At 43.9% G+C, this 22,008-nt stretch overlaps 1 protein-coding gene across 1 annotated transcript in view; it reads right to left on the bottom strand.

Annotated features, from left to right (window-relative positions):
- Positions 1 to 230: 230 nt before the first annotated feature.
- Positions 231 to 22,008, bottom strand: part of LOC308293341 (receptor-type tyrosine-protein phosphatase U-like) — a gene marked incomplete at its 5' end in the record, with an annotated part of 208,359 nt that continues 186,581 nt past the window's right edge. The window contains 5 exons of the mRNA XM_080735808.1: positions 231 to 362; positions 4,492 to 4,627; positions 4,808 to 4,965; positions 7,654 to 7,779; positions 11,323 to 11,637. Of these exons, the coding sequence (XP_080591934.1) occupies positions 300 to 362; positions 4,492 to 4,627; positions 4,808 to 4,965; positions 7,654 to 7,779; positions 11,323 to 11,637 (798 nt within the window). The 3' untranslated portion in view covers positions 231 to 299. The remainder of the gene's footprint in view (positions 363 to 4,491; positions 4,628 to 4,807; positions 4,966 to 7,653; positions 7,780 to 11,322; positions 11,638 to 22,008) is intronic.

The following is a 22,008-nucleotide window of genomic DNA, read 5'->3' as shown; positions in this document are numbered from 1 at the left end:
GGTTTTGGCGCGCATTTAGTGGCACCAAAGCGTACAGGTTGCAGAGAAAAAGGTATCGTCATCAGTAAAGAAGGGTGTCATTAGTATAGCGTTGTACAAGGCTGTCCAGTGAGGTTTTTTTCTCAGTGTCATTAACGTAGAGGTCATGTTTGATCCAGGCATTTAAAAGACAACATCCAGAGCTGTGTACAAGGACTGAGGAGCCGAGGGTTCAAGTCCCACCGACCCGGGGACGCCAGACCAAGGGGCCAGACTGTGCGCTAGACCCAGTAGCACCCTCTAGTGGTCGAGGATCAATGTTATCTGACCTCCAGGCAGTCCAGGTACTCCAGGGCCAGTTCATAACAGAACCGATACTGCTCCTGAAACACACACACAAATGTATTTTTTATATGTAGGGCCATATTTTCGTCCATGCTAAACCCCTAATCGCTAAACTACTTTGCCTTTTTTTAACCATTTTGAAAAAACATTTTAAAATTCATCAAATTGTCGATTTACATCGACACATTGTGAGCTTGTAGATCAGCTATTTGAACTACTAGAAGCTGTCTAGTCGGCGACCTGGCCAACTCGGAACAACGTAAATAGGGAATGAATGCCCCGCCCTTTAATGCAAACCCCATTATACCTGTTGTCATAGGACCCGTTTTGACCATCTGTTTGCCTGTGTCCATTTATGCCCATATATGGAGATATCTGTTATCTGTCTGTCTGTCAGCGTCCATTTTATGTCCATATATGGAGATCACTGCAGATATAGTTCTGGGTCCATTTTATGCCCATATATGCCCATATATGGAGATATCTGTCTATTTGCGTCCATTTCACGCCCATATATGGAGATCTCTGAATCTGTCTGTCTGTGTCCCTTTATGCCCGTATATGGAGATCTTTGTGATTCTGCGTAAATTTTATGCCCATATATGCCATTTGCGTCCATTTTATGCCCATTTATGGAGATCTCTGTATCCGTCTGTCTGTGTGTCTGTCTGTGTCCCTTTATGCCGTATGAGATCTCTGAATCTGTCTGTCTGTGTCCCTTTATCCATTTTATGCCCATATATGGGGGCATTCATTTTATGCCCATATATGGAGAACGCGCGTGCCCGTGGGACGAACGGTTCTCATATGGGGGCATTCATTTTATGCCCATATATGGAGAACGCGCGTGCCCGTGGGACGAACGGTTCTCGAGATACGCGAATTACCTACATACATACACACTCACAGAGATTTTTTGTTGACTCATGTGGCGTACGTCTGCCCATATATGCCCATATATGGAGATATCTGTCTATTTGCGTCCATTTCACGCCCATATATGGAGATCTCTGAATCTGTCTGTCTGTGTCCCTTTATCCATTTTATGCCCATATATGGGGGCATTCATTTTATGCCCATATATGGAGAACGCGCGTGCCCGTGGGACGGAACGCGCGTGCCCGTGGGACGAACGGTTCTCGGAGATCTCTGAATCTGTCTGTCTGTGTCCCTTTATCCATTTTATGCCCATATATGGGGGCATTCATTTTATGCCCATATATGGAGAACGCGCGTGCCCGTGGGACGGAACGCGCGTGCCCGTGGGACGAACGGTTCTCATATGGGGGCATTCATTTTATGCCCATATGGAGAACGCGCGTGCCCGTGGGACGAACGGTTCTCGAGATACGTGGATTACCTACATACATACACACTCACAGAGATTTTTTGTTGACTCATGTGGCGTACGTGATGTCAGAGCCTTTTATGAAGTGATGTCACAATGAGTCAGAGCTTTCGCCGATTTCCTCAGAAACAGCCTGATGTCAACAATCAACCCCGCATAAGGAGATTCCGAACGTTTCGCGCCGGTTTGGGAAAACCGCGCGTCGGGTCGGGTCGAGACCCGGCACTGCACTCCGTGCCGTGGCCATATATGGGGGCATTCATTTTATGCCCATATATGGAGAACGCGCGTGCCCGTGGGACGGAACGCGCGTGCCCGTGGGACGAACGGTTCTCGGAGATCTCTGAATCTGTCTGTCTGTGTCCCTTTATCCATTTTATGCCCATATATGGGGGCATTCATTTTATGCCCATATATGGAGAACGCGCGTGCCCGTGGGATGGAACGCGCGTGCCCGTGGGACGAACGGTTCTCATATGGGGGCATTCATTTTATGCCCATATGGAGAACGCGCGTGCCCGTGGGACGAACGGTTCTCGAGATACGTGGATTACCTACATACATACACACTCACAGAGATTTTTTGTTGACTCATGTGGCGTACGTGATGTCAGAGCCTTTTATGAAGTGATGTCACAATGAGTCAGAGCTTTCTCCGATTTCCTCAGAAACAGCCTGATGTCAACAATCAACCCCGCATAAGGAGATTCCGAACGTTTCGCGCCGGTTTGGGAAAACCGCGCGTCGGGTCGGGTCGAGACCCGGCACTGCACTCCGTGCCGCGGCGGGGAACGCGCGTGCCGAATCTGAAGCCGGTGGGACGAACGGTTCTCGAGATACGCGGATTACAAACACACACACACACACACACACGCAGAGACTTCTCGCATTTATAGATAGATGTGAAAATGTTTTTCAAAATGGTAAAAAAAAAGGCAAAAAAGTTTAGGTGTTTAGGGTTTAGCTTGGCAAAAATAGGGCCCATAATGTTTTAACCTAACTGTGTACAGAAAGGACGATTTCACCACTTTTCAACCTATCTTCATATAATTGGTCCTCACTCATGTTCATGATAAAATAGCATAATCTTTTTTCTACTCGGTCTGTGTCTCAGAGGAGAGCTGTGGGCAGTTCAGAAAGCCATCATCAATGGGGAATCCAGCAGCGGCTCCAGAGAATTGTGACTGGGGGGGCTATGGGGGCTATGGGGGAGCTGGCTTTTTTAGAGCGGGGGCGAATTCATTTTGGCAACAAACAATAATGAATAGTACTAATATGACAAACGTGATTCACTCGCACCTAGGTTATGGATAACTGAACAGACCAGATCATTGGCAGTTTCCAGCTGAGGACTGATAATAAAAATCAAAACCTTTTTTCAAAAAATCTATCAAACAATGATGGGTTTCTGAACTTCCAACAGCTCTCCTAAGAGACTTGGACAGAGTAGAAAAAATGGTGCTATTTTATTATGAACATTAGTGAGGACCTATTATATGAAGATAGGAAGAGGCAAAGTCGTCCTTTAAGGCTGTATCAAACACAAAATTAGACCATGGATCTTCAGAGTTTATTTACATCAACCTCTGATGTGCTTTCACTGCTTTTGCCATAATTTGCCTTGGAGATTTTGCAGTTTTTGGCGACAGACAGAGTGGACAAATCGTGTGCCATCTCTCGCTACATTAAGCAAATTGCTACCTGTGTTTGTAGTCCCTCAGATCGATACTGCAGAGGTTTGTACCTCCTAACCTCCTGAGACAGGCATTCATGGTACATTGCTGACAGTGCTGAGTGCAGAAATAAAAAACAATGCAAATCGCATTAAGTGTCCGACCGACCAATCCATCCCGCATGATGTTCGGCTTTAGTTGGAAAATCTCGGATGTGCAAAAGCTGCAGAACTGAACGCCAGCAAAGGACTAGCGAAGTTCTTTTGTTCCGGAATGACGTCATTTTGTTCTCATCGACCTGCCGATGCCGGGGGGAAACTCACTGTTCAGTTGGAGTATGCTATTGCTACAGCCTGGAGGCACAGCAGCTAGAACTGTGTTCTGTGTGCGAAGCCAGCCAGTCATATGAATCAGTCTGCTGGACAAGGTATCTGAATAAGTAAGACGGTAGCTGTTTCACTAGAACCTTATGAATAAACATGGACCAATTACTCAGCCTACAAAAGAGCTAAAGAGGGCCAGCCCACTCTCCTATAGAGAAATGTTATGATAATTTCATAAAGTGTGTGTGTGATGATGAAACGGGATGTACTATAACTAGGGATGTGCCGATAAGCGATATTATCGTTTATCGTGATAAAAAACACTTACGATAATCGTATCGTGGAGATTTAATTAATCGTGAAATCGTCCTCCATCATGCACTGGGATCAATTCACCTTTTATTTGCTGAGTTGCATATCTGGTACATTTAAACCCTCTATTGGACACATACTTAATATACGTTCATTTTTTCACTCTCGACCAAATCTCTTTCCCAAAAATAGCCGCGTCGCGCTGTGAGCTTGTAGATCTGTTATTTTTTGGCAAATGTTCTGCCCCAGGATAATGGATGTTGAGGATACTTTGGGGATATATTATTGCGATAATATCGTAAATAGCCATTTCTTTGGTCACAATAATCGTGATATGAAATGTTCATATCGTCCCATCCCTAGATATAACAGGCCAGGACACTTACAATATGTGGATGTGACACATCACACTTGGCTGAACAGACAGCCCAGGCCAGAAAAAAGATAAGGCAGAGAGATTATTACGCTTTCAACAGGATAATAATAATTTCAAACAGAAACTTTGGCTCACCATGGTCTCCACCATGTTTGGCTTTGAGTTGCGCAGCGTTTTGGCAGCAAAGAACACGTCGACCACTCTGTGATGGCGAATCATTTCCAGGATCATGGTGCAGGCACAGAAAGTACCGCTTCTACCACCTCCGTTCCTGTTCCCAACACACACACACACACACACACACACACACACACACACACACACACACGCACACGCACACGCACACACACAGTTAACTTCAAAGTGAACCATAAGGAAAATGCTAAAGAGTCTGAGGCCTTGTCAGAATGTGTCAGCAGATGGGTCGAAAGTGACCAGCACATGGACTCACAGGCAGTGGACGATGGTGCGTCCCTCTCCTCGTTCCTCCTGCCAGTTGTGCACCTGGGCCAGCAGGCTGAGGAAGGCCTTCTTGGAGTCGGGAACGTCACGGTACGGTGACCAGCGCAGGAACTGGAAGTGACGCACCACCAGAGGACCTTCCTGAAGCTGGAGGGAAGGGGAGAGGGGACATTTTGTTGATTAAACGGTGGATGTGCAGCTTCCATAAAATAAAAAAACAACGTGCATTTCCACACACACACACGTTATTTGAGACGTCTCACAAACTTTTTTTTTTTTTAAACTAGGGCCCACCCCGAGCATGCCGCACGCACACACGCGCGGTACATACTCTTTTCCTTTTCTCAGGTGGGAGGTTTTTCCACTGAAATTACATCCTAACCTCTGAACCTCTGAAATAAATAGTTTGTGCACCGTTCACATCAAGATGATCAGCCTGGAAATGAATGCACGTGGAAAACAATATCATTATAATACTAGTGTAGGGGCTTGACCCTCTTACAGAGAAATGCATGTAACAAAATATGCTTGTTTTCTTCATTTAATGTGTAGAATAATTGCTCCACATCATTTGCACATGAAAGAAAAGACCAAACAACATGCCTGCCATTCGCAAAGCAATTACAATTTCTCAACTATAGAAATGAAGAGCACTGAATGTGTGACACGTCACAAGTAACCCACTCAGTAGTTCAAATTTCTGTGATTTGATGCTAAAAACGATAAAGAGAGGTAATTATGTCTCCACCATCAATCAGTGTGGAACCTTGGGAGGGAGAGGTTGACAGTAAAAAGCTGTTTAACCCTCTAAGGCCCACTGTTGTAATATTACAACGTTTGTATTTTATCCAAAAAAAGGTTTAAATCATTTTATTTTAGCTCCCCCTACCACCTTAACATCACCATTGGATTCTATTGTTTAGTATTACAATGCCATTGGCCACAATATTTGCATATAAATACCCCCCACAGGGGCTGACATTCACACCCACCACACCCGCTGACATTCCAGAGTTTTGACGAACAACATCTCACTTTTTCATGGAAGCTATTCCTCACAAAAACATAAGTAAAATGCCTGTACTATTTTTTTTGGTGATCATTAGAATGTCTAGAACATGTACATATGTTATTATTGTGAAAAATATCCCCCATATGTAAATTAGGGCATGATTTATGATTTATGGCTATAAAACCTTACAAAAACTTTTTTTTTTGGGAAAAAAAACATTACATTTTCCTCTTATTAGGACTCCTACAACACCATCTGATTTTTTTTTTTTTTTTTTTTCAAATTTTTATTTCAAGTATTTCTATTTTTGGGCCTTAGAGGGTTAAAGAGAAGCAATCACACTGTGGATGTACATTTCACTCCTTAGTTGATCATTATCATAACATTTACAATTAAACCCAGACTCCCAGTTAAATCCCTGAACTCTGCCTACATCCTCAGGCAGTGCTGAAGTTAGCCCTAGAATGTCTGTGATCATTACATATAGAATTTGTCAATATTCCATTCAACACAGCCATAGATCGGTCCTAATTTGCGCAGCGTTTAGGACAAATATATCAAAACTTCCTTTGGGAAGCACAAACGTACAGGGCACACAATGATTGACAGTGATTGACGTGGGGTAATTAATCACACCACCTGCATCATTGTGTGCCCCATACATTTGTGCTTCCCAAAGGAAGTTTTGATATATTCAGTCCAGCAGTCATTCCGAGCCCCTCACCGGTCGGAAAGTTGTCCATGTGGAAAGCTCGTGGAAAAGTGGAGATATTTGACTGAATACACGTTTTCAGACAGAACTTTCAAAGGGATATAAAACTAGAGGACAATATCTGACTCCAAGGCTGAGGAATTAATTATTGGGTGAGTACATAAGTAACACGGAACGCTTTAGCGCTGCGGAGATTCTCTGCTAAATGCCGCGCAATAAGACCGATCTATGGCTATGGGTTTATGGAATATTAGACAATTGTCTTATATGTAATGATCACAGACATTCTAGGGCTAAGCTGAAGTATGCTTGTTCACTGCACCACTTCAAATATAAATCTTTATTACTGTACCTGTATCTCAAGATGTGAGAACATCACTGTTCATTCACAAGGGAACCATAGGACTGTCATAATTCATAACTGCTCAAAACTAAAGGAAACGCCACAGCTATGGAACACCTTGCTTGAGAATCTCACCCAGAACCATCTTCTAGATCTTTTATGACGCAACCATTTCTATAATCCTTTCACATTTCTCCCTCTTGATTAATTTCATAGGTTTATTGTTTTAATACTGTATTTATTTTATACTCTACTTTTTCCTACATCCATTTTATGTCCCAATCTTTTAATCTTCTATTACCTCTCTGGTCCAAGTCTTATGTCTTAATCTCTTTTGTGGCATCTTAGAAGTAGCTGTCCTCTTTATCTATGTCTTGCTGCTTTAATTTCACCCTGTTCCACACTTTGCAACGTTGTTTAGAAAAAGTTGTACACAAATAGATTGTATTATTATTGACAGAGAAAATACCTCTTCCTGTGTATTCCAGCCACTCTGTGTCCCTACAATTCCCATGATGCAGTTCATGGGTAAGCAACGGCCTGATAGGAAAATACTATCTACCTGTATGGCCCCCATTAGTTAAATCAACCTGATCTGAAGTCAAGATCATTATTTACTGTGCAAGGCCAATGTCACCGTCACCAAGGGTAACGGATAAAAACCAAGAAGGGTATGAAGAAGAAGGAGGGGACACATAGAACCAATGTTTTACGCCATCATGATTTCACAAATGTAACAAATAATGTATAATATAGAAGGGGGCTTACCCGTGTGATGTTCTGAATGTGGAACAGACGGATGATGACGTCATCGTCGGCCGTTCTGGACAGAAGCTCCACCGTCATCGGTCCAAACTGCTGGAGTCCTGGTTCAGGCCAATACTGAAGACATGGCTGAGAGACAGAGAGAGAGAGAGAGAGACAGAGAGAGAGAGAGAGACAGAGAGAGAGAGAGAGAGAGAGAGAGAGAGAGAGAGAGAGAGAGAGAGGGAGACAGAGAGAGAGAGAGAGAGAGAGAGAGAGAGAGAGAGAGAGAGAGAGAGAGAGAGAGAGAGAGAGGGAGAACAGTCATTAGATGACAAATCCTGATGTCACAGCCCGCCATGAGTCACAGTAACAAGACACCTGAGTATTGACAACAGTGACAATTAGCCTAAATGACAGCGATTACTTTGAAATGGAGCCATGAATTAAATGAACAAAACAACAATCACTCATGTAAGCTCCCCCCTCCCCTCGCTACCTTTTTGAATCATTCAACAGCTTAAATCATTAGCATGAGCTCATTATAAATGAATGCGGTATAGGCTAACCTTGGCTGTTGCTTTGAGGTGACAGAAACAGTTAGTCAGGGCTTGTGGCAGTGGTGGAAAGAAACAAAAAAGTGGAAATTTAGGAGGCAAAACAATCCTACAGGAGGGAGACCACTGTATAATGCAAAAGTAGTTTTAATGGCTTCAGACAGCTAGCAAAATGCTGCCTGTGGAAGAGTTATCGCACTAGAAACTGTACTAGTCTGTAAGTTTTAAGCCAAGTTTGTTAGTTTGCCTTAAACAAAAGTTGAAAAAACGCAGTTTGAAGGCACAGTGGTCTCCGTCTGTTTATGTTGTTTGCTACTTTTAGTAACTAAGCACATTTAGATCAACTAACACAGGGATGCTGACAGAATCCTCACTAAAAACCCCAGGACAAAAATCAACTCGTCCTAGACACCCTCCTGGCCCCCAAACTGTGGAATAAACTCCCTGTCGCACTACAGACTCACTTCCTAGGCTCCTAGCCTGAAGACTCACCTCTTCAGACTCATGCAGACATGGAAACTAGATAGCATTTTTTAGGTTTTACACAACGTTTTTTTATTGATTAAGTGCTTGGTCTAACTACATCATTTTGTGTTAGTTTCATTTATTTTCTAGATTGATATTGCTATGCATTTGATGTACTGATGTTGATGTATTTGATGTATTACCTTGCCTATTGCATCAATGTATTATCTGCTTATTGTAAGTCGCTACATTAAGAGCGTCTGCTAAAGGACTAAATTGTAAATTGATGGGGGTTGGTGCACAACAAGACCACGGGCGGACTCCATTAAACACAGCTGATATGGGCTCTGTCCCCGGACCAGCCAACGGGAGGGGGAACTCACAGGGGAGCGATGGCGTTGACATGCTAATGATGTTAGCGGTGACAGTGAGGAAAGGTGGAGGGGGCGGGGGGCGGGGCCCCCCCCAGAGGAGTTGATAATGTCTTGTGAGGGAACTGTATTAAACAGGTGACATTGGGCAGGAGGACAGATAAATATTTATATGCACAGGAGACGGGCGGTCCCGTCTGGGGGGATGATGGGGTCAAGAGAGGAGGGTCCCGTTAACCCATTTAGGCCTAGAATTATTGAACGCTTTAACCAGTGAAAAATAGCAGATATACAAGCTCACGAGCTTGTAGATCTACTATTTTTGAAAAAAGGTCGTGAAAATGTGTGCAAATCTTTGAATATTATGTATTTTCAAAGCAAACGTTTGTAACTCAAATGTTGCTTCTGGGTGGTCCCTGGAACTAAATATTTTGAGATGGGGGTCCGTTGCCAAATAAATATCATTTTGGGGGTCCTTCACATGAAAAAGTTTGAGAACCACTGACATAGTTGTCTCTCAAGAACAGACTAACTGTGCTCCAGTTAAATGAAAAGGACCTTTTCTTTGACGATGGCTAGCCAGATTGCTGACATAGAAACATAGGGTTTTTCAAAAAATCTTAGAAGGATTCAAAAGACACTTATAGAATCGGGTCAAAATTCTAATTTTCACGATTTTTCAAAAATAGCAGATCTACAAGCTCACAGTGCGGCACTCGGTGCCACGCTGTGAGCTTGTATATCTGCTATTTTTCAATAGTTAAAGCATAAAATAATGATACACAATAATGTGTACCCATTCTAAATGGGTTTAATCCAGTGAAGTGAATGAGAGAGAGAGAGAAAGAGAGAGAGAGAGAGAGAGAGAGAGAGAGAGATGGAGAGGGAGAGGGAGGGAGAGAGATTAAGATGGTAAATAGTGATGAGGAATCCAACATGACACAGTGACAGAGCAGAAACAGGAGGACGCGAGCACAGAACAAGACATGAACAAACACGAACACATTAACCTTCACAACGCTGGGAAGAGCAATACACCAGTGTGAATTTAACGCTTCCAGTGCCAGCCCCTAGAGGGCACCAAAGAATGCCAGGGTTTGTCCCATAGGCGAGCGCATTAGCATCCGGGGACTCACGTTGCAGTGACGCGCGTGCGCACGTTCGTGCACGTCATGGAAAGGTCCCGGATGAAAAGGGCTACAAAATAGCTATTAGCATTTTCTCATTTTAAAGATCATTTTTCGGCGATTTCGCCGTAAATAAACCTCGCGCCGCCTCCCTAAATACACAATCCAGAGATATGGACCTTCAAAGATGTGGTTTTTCATTGGATTCGGCGGCGATTCGCGGCGACGTTACTCGCTAACGGCCGGCCGGGGGGCGGCCGGATCTCGGCCACTGGATTGAAAATTTAGGCCCAGGCTTCAGAAGGCCTCGGATCATTTTATTCATTTCATTAAAAAAGCCGAACCTGTTCGGGATAGGCACACTGGACTACGTTCCGGAAGCGGCGCTGAACATTCGGTGAACATTGGGGGGCTCAAAAATGTATTTTAAACCATTTTTAATGGAATATATCGTCGGACCATGTAAAATGGCTCGCTGGCTAGCGTAGGACGAGCCAGGACCACCCACGGCTCTACAAGCAGCTCAGGGTAAGTAAAATAATAAAAAAAAAATTGTATTGGATTGAAATAAAGCCGAACATGTTCGGGATAGGCACTGTATGTGTTAAAGGAGAATTCCGTGCTAAATCAGTTTCACACCTTTTTTTCTTGTTACTTTGTCACAAAAAAGCTGGTCCAGGTGTTTGTTTAAAAAAAATCAAAAGACGCAATATTGTCCATTTTGGCTGACTCGTCCAAATCTCGTCTCGCGAGACTTCCGAGAATCCTATTCGGATTCGGAACTCTCGCGAGACGACATTTCGATCGCGCGTGAACCGTTTTACGGCAGAATCTCAACAATGAATTAACCCTGGAGTAGATTATGAATGATAGCTCAACGGTGTGTTTATGAACAGCAGATAACTATCGGAAAATGATTTGCATAAGCCTCACCACTCCCCTTTTGAGCCATGTTCGGGTTGGTCCAAAATGGACAATACTGCATCTTTTGAAAAAACTAAAACAAAAGAAACAGCTGGACCATTTCTTTGGGGTGAGAAAGCGATATAGCACAGAATTCTCCTTTAACACGGCAGCACTGGCAGCTAAAAAAAGAAGGCTTTCCGTAGACACTGAAATAAATCATTTCTCATGGAACCCCCCATAGCGAAGCAGTGGTGTGCAGTGTCTCACCCAGGCAGAGTTGGACTGGTTGAGCTGGTTCAACATGACCACCGAGGTGCAGCCGTAGTCGAACACCAGCCTCCAGAAGTCTGTGGTGGTCCCTGGCAGGGGGTGGGGCGTCACCACGAAGGCGGCAGCTCGGTGGAAGCTGTCGGCCAGCGCGGCGTTGATGTAGTCGTTGCCTTGGCCCTCGGGGGAGAGCAGAAAGGCCAGCGAGCGGTCGGGAGGCAGAACGTCCATGCTGCGGTTCTTCTCACGGTTCCTGGGCAGCAGAGAGACGCTGCACTCTTCCATGTCCAGGTGAGGAGTCACCGAGTTCAGCGTCTGAAAGCACAGCACACACACAGAGAGACAGAGGTTAGTATGTTGTGTTCACACTGGCAGTGGCTCAGGGGTAGAGAAACCGTCATTATAACACGAAGGGTTCCTGAAGGGTTCCCAGTTCTATCCTGGGCTCCCCCAGAGTTGGTGTCGAAGAGTCCTTGAGAAAGACTCTGAACCCCTAGTTGCTCCCGGTGAGCAGTTTGGTTTCTTGCATGGTTTCCTCTGCCATCGGTGTATGAAAGTGTGAGTGAATGGGTGAATGTAATGCACAATCTCTGTAAAGCGCCTTCGATAAACCTGCTATATAAATGCACCATTTATTATACAAGAAAAACACGTTACATGTTTATCCGAGAAACGTCAAGGATACAAACACAATAAAAGTCGTGAGACTTATTTCCATTGTGGTCCTCGGTCTGAGACAAACAATACATTACAACAATACATAGACAGTATAGGAATAAACAATCTAGAGCTACACTACCTACAGCATAAATAAAGGGGATCTCATTAATATAAGTGGCCATACTGTTCTGCAACATTTTCTAAAAGCCACGCTCTGACCTTTATTTTAAAAAGGGGATATCTGCTGATGTTCTTTATCGTCATAGGGTAGCGAGTTCCAGTTTACTGCTCCTCCAAATCTAAATGAGTTTCCCATTTCGGTGGTGAACGTGGGCATGGTCACTTTGGTCAGGCCTGCAATGCTGGCTCTGCTTAGGTGGGAATGAACTTCGTTACGCTTCTTAAAAAGCTTGCAAAGGTACACAGGATCTACAGAAACTACAAAATGACCAAGCATCGTTGAAATGATGCTCATCATGACATTATCAAGGATGCATCTGTATGTTGAGAATGACGAACATGAAAAACAAAGGAAAATAAATACTAGGGTTAAAAAGAAAAACTTGGCTGATAATATTTTTTTCCCTCATTACAAACAGGAATTGTGTGGGGAGAGAAGAGTGGAAATTGCTAAACAAAAATATATGACTGATTGACGCTTCACTGCATAATTGGATTGTCAAATAAAAAATAAAAAACGTTGTAGCCTTGTCACAAGTGTCAAAAGCTACAAGCGTTGGGCATCATTTTGTATCTTCATGTCACTGGCTTGTTTCGAAAATAGAATTAGCCTGTCGCTTTGTGGCTGCTAGTGTGATTGCTGCATTACACTGAATGACAAACACGTTTGTATCCGCAAAAGTTTCAAAGGTGTATTCCAGTTAAGTACACGTGATGTAGTAGTTCCCAAGAAAATTGTAATCCACAAGGAAAAAGTAATCCACAAGGAGAATTCGAATAAAGTATAACAAAAGTCTTTACTTCGATCAAAAAACAAAGTTCACATTCACTTGGGCAAAAATAAAACAAATATCCACAAGCACGACAGAGCACGGTACAAAAACTGTTGCACTTCAGACCTTGCAAACTGGAATGAACATTTTCTCCTGCCAGCAAACTAAAACAGGTGATTCTGTCAACCAAAAATTACCACTACAGCAGTGTGATTGGTCAAACACTAATGACAAGGTCGACATGACATACTTCAAAGAACCTGTTAATTGAACTATCAATGACGTAATGCACTTCAAAGCACTCTTAATTAAACTAGTAATGACGTAATGCACATCAAAGCACAGTGAAATCAAATGACTTGAACTAATAATGACATCAAAGCACAGTCAAAGCATAGTCAAATCACACCAAAAAGAGCAGATCTACAGTATTTAAATCTTGCCTCCTACATACCCAGCCCCTAATTGTTCTCTTATCTTAGAAACAATTATCAACAGAAATATCACATACAGTAGGCAGTAGGGCATTAAGTTTCAATCAAAGAAAATAATAAAAGAGTCTCTCTTATTGTCAAAGTTCAACAGTAATTATACTGCTTCCAGTAGGAGACAGACCTTAGTGATGGGTCTATCTAGTTCGCTGGTCTTGGTCTTCACACGAACCCGGCGAACAAGTCCATTTTCATCTGGGACTGCTTGGATGACTTTGCCCATGACCCATGAGTTTCTCGGTGCAGTCTCGTCTACGAGCAAAACAATGTCCCCAGGCACAAAGTTTCGAGACACACGTAACCACTTCTGGCGTGCTTGAAGCTCAGGCAGATATTCCCTCACCCAACGCTTCCAAAAGAGGTCAGCCATGTACTGAACCTGACGCCACCTCCGTCGTGCATAGAGGTCCTCCCTTTGGAACAGCCCTGGTGGTAAAGAAGGCTTGGTCCTCAGTAGCAGGAGGTGATTTGGGGTGAGTGCCTCCAGATCGTTGGGGTCACTGGAGGGCGTGGTAATGGGCCGACTATTCAGGATAGCCTCTGCTTCACAAAGAAACGTTTGAAGGCTCTCCTCATCCAGACTCTGTGTTTTAAGTGTGGCATTGAGGATTTTTCTGATGGATCTGATTAAACGCTCCCAGACTCCTCCTTGATGAGAGGCCGCAGGGGGGTTAAACATCCACTTGATGCCTCTTTGGAGCAAAGTGTCCTCTATCTTGGAGGTGTTCCACTCTTGGATAGCCTTTTTGAGCTCCCGCTCTGCTCCAACGAAATTAGTTCCGTTATCAGAACGTAGCTCCACAACTTGGCCTCTTCTGGCACAGAATCGCCGAAGAGCGTTAATGAATGAGTCTGTGTCCAAAGAAGTCGCTACTTCCAAGTGGACAGCTCTAGTAGCCAAGCAGGTGAAGATGACGCCATATCTCTTCACAGTAGCTCTTCCACGCTTAACTTCAAAAGGACCAAAGTAGTCCACGCCGGTTCTAGTGAAGGGCGGTTCATCTGGTAAGACCCTGTTGCGTGGTAGGTCTGCCATTTGTTGCTGTCCCGTAACACCCTGTAGTCGCCGACACACAAGGCATCTGGACAGGACTCTTCTGATTGCTGCACTAGCACCGGGGATCCAGTACTTCTGACGCAGCTTGGACAGAATGTGGTTGCGCCCACTGTGACCTACTACTTCATGAACCTCTTGAAGTATGAGCTCCGACACCCGAAGGCCCTTAGCCAGAATAGCAGGGTGTTTGGATTCTTCTGGCATGGCTGAACGACTGAGCCTTCCACCAACTCTAAGAATTCCATCCTGGAGAATTGGATTGAGCTTATATATGTGGCTGCTCCTTCTGACAGGTTCACCCTTTTGTAGAGTGTTGATTTCCTCTTGGAACGTCCTTCTCTGACAGAAGCGTATGATCTCAAGCTCCGCTTCTTTCAGATCATCCACTGTGAGCGTTCTCCTGCTGAGGCTTGTTTTGTAGTTCTTCATAACTTTCTGAAGCTGCCGACTCTTTTGATTGTCGTCAGCATCAGACAGTGCAATCTCTGCACCCTGTTCCCTTCTCTTCTTGGCCAGGCACAACAATGTGTCCCTTACCTTAAGGATCCATGCGACCGCTTTCTTCAGGCGAGTCCATGACGAGTAGTGCTCTATCAGTTGTTGCACTGTATCCATCTGTTCTTCTGATGCCAAAGCATTGACAATGGCACCTTTCTTCATCTCAGGATCTGGTGCGGTGAGATCTTTCAGATGATCAGGGTTCTCTGGCCAGTTGTCAGCTGACTTGGTGAGGAAGTCTGGCCCAGAGATCCAGGCCTGGTTCTGCACAAAGGATTCCACCTTCTGTCCTCTTGATGCGAAATCAGCAGGATTAACATGTGTACTAACATGCCTCCATTGCGATACTGTGGAAACTTTCAGGATTTCCGACACTCTGTTGGCTACGAATGTACGAAACCTTGTTGTCTCGTTGTTAACGTACTTTAGTACAGCCGTACTATCAGTCCAAAAGATGGAGTCCACAAGCTCCAGCTGTAGTTCTCTCCTTAGCATCCTGTCCATGCGCCCTGCCATAGTCGCTGCCGTTAATTCCAAGCGTGGAATGGTGGTGGGCTTGAGTGGTGCAACTCTCGCCTTTCCCATAACAAAAGCGCAATGGACTTCATCCCTGTTGTTCTTCTGGACCAAGTAGGTCACCGTGCCATAGCCCTCTTCGCTAGCGTCACAGAAATGATGCAACTGAGAGAATGTAGGCTCTCCAAAGTTCCCTGGCTTGAAACATCGGTCTACTCCAAATTCTCTGAGTTGCTGCAGATCCTTGATCCAATCGAACCACTTCTGAGCAAGATGATTTGGAATCATTCCATCCCAGCTGAGCTTTAGCCTGCAGAGCTCTTGCAAGATCTTCTTTGCAGGTAGAACCACTGGTGCCAGGATTCCCAGTGGATCGTATATGGAGCTCACCATGGAGAGGATGTTTCTTCTTGTGGGAGGTTTGTCTTGGATGACAATTCTGAATTTGAAGCTGTCAGACTCGACACACCATTGTACCCCCAAAGCTCTCTCTATCGGGAGTGAATCTTGATCCAGGTCTAAGTCCTTCACTTCCTTTGCCCTTTCCTTATCAGGTATGGCTGCCAGCACCCTTCGACTGTTGCTAACCCACTTCGCTAATCTGAAGCCTCCCGTTTCACAGATAGCTTTCAGGTCATGGTACAGCAGTATGGCCTCTTCCTCAGAGCTGACTGACTTAAGGAGGTCATCAACGTAAAAGTTGTGCAGTACTGAGTTGACGATTGTAGCATCAAACAGATCCCTGTTGTCTTCAGCACAACGTCTGAGGGCATAACTAGCACAGCTCGGTGATGAGGTAGCACCAAATAGGTGCACCACCATCTTGTATTCCACCAGACCCTTGTGGACGTCTCCCTCTGGCCACCATAAAAACCTAAGTAGGTCAGCATCTTCTGGCGGGACCTTTACTTGGTGGAACATGGCTTCCACGTCAGCCATAGTAGCCACAGTTTCTTGGCGGAATCTTGTGATAACTCCAATCAGAGTACTGGTGAGATCTGGCCCCTGAAGGAGTTGTCCATTCAGTGTCACTCCTTGATAAGACGCACCACAATCAAATACAACACGTAACTTGTGTTTTTTCGGATGGTACACTCCGTGGTGCGGAATGTACCAAACCTTTCCATCGTTGCGGCTGAGGTCTTCATCAGGAACTTTCATTGCGTAGCCTTTAGTGATCATATCACTCATGAAAGTGATGTAGTCCTCACAGAATGTGGGATTCTTGAGAAGTTTCTTCTTTAAGTTCAAGGCACGCTGTTCAGCAACAACTCGGTTGCTGGGCATTTTAACCTCCTTGTTCTTTAGTGGTAAGCCTATGCAGTAATGCCCATCTACCAGTCTGGCAGACTGTGACACACTGTCCATAAATTGGAGGTCTTCTCTGGACATTCCCACTTGTTCCTCTTGGCTACCTTCAGGGAAGTCATACTTGAACTGTTGGTTCCACAGTTCATCCAACTTAGCCACAGATATTCTGTTGGATGCAGCATACGCTACTCCACCTCTTGTTGCGTCGCAGTTTCCCTCTCTCAAAGGTCCATTCACTGTCCATCCAAGGACAGTTTTTACGGCATAAGGTCCATCATTTACACTCCTGATGACCTCCTCTGGTTCCATTGCCTTTGGCACATTGGTCCCGATCAGCAGACCTATTTCTGCGTTGATGTGGGGGATTCGCACTTGCTCCAGATGAGGCCATCTGTCCACGTCTTCCTGCCGTGGAATGTTCCTTTTATTAGCCGGAATAGTCTGTTGAGAGAATACTTCCTGCAGCTCAATGAAGTTGCTGCCTTCCAGACTGCTCACCTCTAAGTCTGTTACGAGATGGCTGTTGACTGTTCTTTGATCCCCCATGGTTGTTAGGAGAATGTCAATCTTCTTTCCACGTAGGTTGAGCTCATTCATAAGCTCTTCTGTGCAAAACGTGGCCGTACTGCCTGGATCTAGGAAAGCATAAGACGTAACCACTGTGTTGCCCTTCTTTGCCTTTACTTGGACCGGAACGATGGCAAGTATACTTTCTGCTTCCCCAGCCCCGTTGGCGGAACACGTCTTGTTCTCTGTGCCCACAAACCCACTGACCACAGACTGAACCTCTCCAGCCTCTGGTGGTTCTTCAGGTGCAGGCTTGTCTTTGAATTTCATGTGTAACACAGTGGGATGTTTCAATGAACAGACTTCACAGTCCAATTTCTCCTCACAGGACTTGGTCATGTGGCCCTGTTTCAAGCAACCGAAGCATAGTCCTTTCCCTCGGAGAAAGGCTATCTTGTCTTTGTGTAAGGACTTCTTTAATTTCCTACACTCTGCCATGCTGTGTTCTCCTTGACAAAACACACACGGCTTAGTGAAAGCGTTGACAGAGCCGGTAGGACCCTTTTTACTTGGTTTTCCCTCTGTGGCGACACTTGCTTGTTGGCTTGTCGATGCCGTTGTGCCTGCTTGGTTGTTCACCTGTGTCGCAGTTGTGGTGCAGATTGTCTTACCGCTCTTCCTCTCTGAAAAGCTTACTGGAGACTTAGCTTGTCCCTTGTTGCTGTCCTTTATATCTCCAAACAAAGGGTGTAGCGCAACCTTGGCTTGAGTGTTGATGAACTTCACAAGGTCTTTAAACTTGGGCCTTCGAGATTGTTTCTCTTCAATATCAAAGGCAACACTCCTCCATCTCTCCCTCAGTTTGTAAGGAAGTTTACTGACAATGGCGCGCATGTTGCCTACGTTATCCAACTCCTCCATATACTGCATGTCAGTCATTGCGTTGCTACAGCCGGTAAGGAAGAGAGAGAGTGCATTGAGAGCTTCACCGTCGTCTGGTTTAATTGCAGGCCAATTTAAAGCTTTGTTCATGTAGGCTACAGAGATCCTGTATTCGTTCCCGAAATGCTCCTTCAATAGTTCTTTTGCCTTGCAGTAACCCTGGTCTGGGTCCATATGAAGACAACTCCGTATTAGCTCTCGAGGCTGTCCACTCGTATACTGCTCCATATAATAGAGTCTATCCTTGCTGTTCTCAGTTTTACTCTCCACTCCATGCTCGAATGCTCTGAGAAAGAGTCTGTATTCTAAAGGATCTCCTTTGAAGATGGGAATACTTTGGGGTGGTAGAGTAGAAAGCCTTTGTTGCTTTACCAGGAAGTCTGTAATAACATTTTGACGCTGCATTACAGTGACCAAAGTCTCTGGACTTGCTGAACCGTCTGAGTGAACAGAGCCGGCTGAGTGAACAGAGCCGCTAACTACAGAAACATGGTCATGCACTGCACCTCCTGCGGGTGCCTGGTTTAACTGAGCAGTATTAACTGGGAGTGGCATTTGAGTGTTTCCATTACTTGCGTTACCAGTGACTGGAATATGGCTTACAGCTAATGGGTCAGGCCCATGATGAGCAGTGGCTGGAATATGGCTTGCAGCAAAGGTGACCCCTCCTACTGCTCCTTGACTTTTCTTTAGCCCAGCTGACTGCTTTCCCTGTGACTCATCCTGTTGTGAAGCATTTGAGCCGTCAAATTCCATCAACACTTTGATTTTAGCATCTGTAGCAGCCAAAGCAGCTTGAATCTCGTACTCTTCCCTCTCAGCTTTAAGCTTGGCCTCTTGCTTATCTAAAGCTTGTCTTCTCTTCAGTGCTGATGCCTTTGCCAAAAGTTCAGCTTTTTCCAATTCCGCTCTCAAGCGTGCAGAAACAGAAGATGTTTTAGAATGGCCAGAGCTGGTCTTAGACTTTTTAGAGGTCTTAGATGCTGTCACTGATATGCTGTCTGAAGGGTGAACAGCTTCATTTACTTTACTTGCTTCCTCCATTCGCCTATGAACATCAGTCATCCAAGTATCAACATCCTTAACAAAGTCAAAGAATGCGTTTGCTTTTGGGTCAAACCAAAAAGCTTGATCATTGTTCATGTCATCTTCTGACTCAACTTGCACTATTAGTGCTTTCACTGAGGTATTTAGCTCACAAAACTCTCCAAAAAGCACATTGTACTCAACATTCAATTTGGTCTTGACCACCTCTAAATTGGCATCATCATCCATCAAATGAATGATCTAATTCTTTTTTGTAGTAACTTGGCCCAATTTAGCCTTCCGTTCACTTATTCTTCTTTTCAATGCATCATCCATGGCTCTGGCTGTAGGTTTTGGTGTCCGCTTATTGGGCAATTCTACCACAGTGGCTGTATCTTCATCATCATTCATGAGTCTTGATATTAATTAGCCTTTCCACTAGTTAGCTGAGTTTGCTATTAACAGCACAGATCTCCAAAATCCTTATTTTGATGCACTTACTTGAATTGCTGGAGAGGGCCTTTAATGGGATTCCTTTCCAAGTCCAGAGTTTCACTGTTCCAATCCAAAGTCTTCAATTTACTGTTCCAATCCAATGCACAGATCATGAAAAGTTCAGTTTTTGTACTAATGTATCCGCAAAAGTTTCAAAGGTGTATTCCAGTTAAGTACACGTGATGTAGTAGTTCCCAAGAAAATTGTAATCCACAAGGAAAAAGTAATCCACAAGGAGAATTCGAATAAAGTATAACAAAAGTCTTTACTTCGATCAAAAAACAAAGTTCACATTCACTTGGGCAAAAATAAAACAAATATCCACAAGCACGACAGAGCACGGTACAAAAACTGTTGCACTTCAGACCTTGCAAACTGGAATGAACATTTTCTCCTGCCAGCAAACTAAAACAGGTGATTCTGTCAACCAAAAATTACCACTACAGCAGTGTGATTGGTCAAACACTAATGACAAGGTCGACATGACATACTTCAAAGAACCTGTTAATTGAACTATCAATGACGTAATGCACTTCAAAGCACTCTTAATTAAACTAGTAATGACGTAATGCACATCAAAGCACAGTGAAATCAAATGACTTGAACTAATAATGACATCAAAGCACAGTCAAAGCATAGTCAAATTACACCAAAAAGAGCAGATCTACAGTATTTAAATCTTGCCTCCTACAACGTTCTTTTCTCAGTCGAGCACCGGAAGTTGTGTGACAAAGCTTGACAATTTGGAATTCAGTGCAAGTTTCACTGACGTATAGTATATTTAACAGCATCGCTCAGCTGGATGCTGCTATAGCCAATGGAACCAGGACATCATTTATAATGGAAATAACTCACTGAATGCCATCCTTGATTAAAAATCTACAAAACTGGTGCCAGCCATTTTGTTTAATTTTGCCTTTTTATGGGGGCCAAAATCATATTTTGTACTTAAATTACATATATAAATCTATGCTTCTATCGAAAGCCACACTACCCCTCTTACAAAGGAAAACATGTATATTTATATATATATATATATATATATATATATCCTATCATTAGATTTGGGCTTCAATAGAACATGTGTAAGATGTCTTGATCATCATCATATGTGAATGCTGTCTCTGGGCCTGTGTGTAATCTGGAGTGCAATGGCATGTGAAAACCACCAGGTGGTGGTCTCCTACTATCTGATCAACTAACAGAAGAAGGAAGAAGACGTCCATCTTTTTTTTGGTTTGGGCCTTGTTGTTTACATTTTGGCCAGGCCTTTTAGCTAGCATGCTATACACTTTAGAGCCCTGGCGATCGCGATCAAGGATAGCAATCGCCAAATGGATGGCACCGCTGGTTTCCCGTGAATTTTCTGAGTTTTTGGAGTACTTATAGTTCGTCAGGGAAGCACGGGAAGTGTATAAACGAACGTTTTAAGATAACATTTAAACGGCCGGAACCAATGTTTGGTTATACCGATTTCCCGTCGGACTGTGTTACACTGGTGCTACAGTCAAATCGGCCGTATCGCTCCGGTCACGGACTCATGGCTAACTTCTAGAGCGATTTTTTTGAGATTACAATTATGAAAAAATTATAAAACTTTTGATTAATTAAAAAGACGTAAAAGACGTTTATGGCACTAAGGATCAAAGACGTAATAGACGTTTATGGCGTCCAGTGAGTTTTTAATAACCGTAATCTTTTTTTTTTTAGAATGAAATGCATCAGATCAGAATGACAGAAAGTGTGCATGCGTGCGTGCGTGCGTGAGTGCGTGCGTGCGTCTGTATTTCTGCAGAGGTGTTGATTACAGAGAGATGAACCGATAACTGGAGAGAGCGAGAACATTTATGTGATAAGAGAAGAAAGTGATATCAAAGACAGATAAGGACAAAGGAAATAACAAAGGACAAATGAAATAAAAAGATCTAAACTATTGGATCAAAGTTCCCAGCTCATATATTTATTACAAGGACAAATATCTGGAGAAACATTCAAATACACTTCCTATCACTCCAGAACCATTCAGGATGTTAATGGATAAAAACACTCTCATGCATTATGAATAAGCATATTTATGATACTTTGGAAATTGAAATGGGGGGGAAACTCAAACTGAAGTGATTATCTAACTTGCTTCATATTGTCAACGGCTCCCCATTGGTTTAGACTAAATGAATAGAACACAGTGGCTGCTATATTGCTTCAAGCGGCTATGCACTGCAATTATAAG

Source organism: Nannobrachium achirus (genome assembly GCF_963921795.1).
Source record: "Nannobrachium achirus genome assembly, chromosome: 10".
Taxonomy (NCBI): Eukaryota; Metazoa; Chordata; class Actinopteri; order Myctophiformes; family Myctophidae; genus Nannobrachium; species Nannobrachium achirus.
Note: the sequence above shows the minus strand (reverse complement) of the source record. Positions and strands in the feature narration are given on the sequence as shown.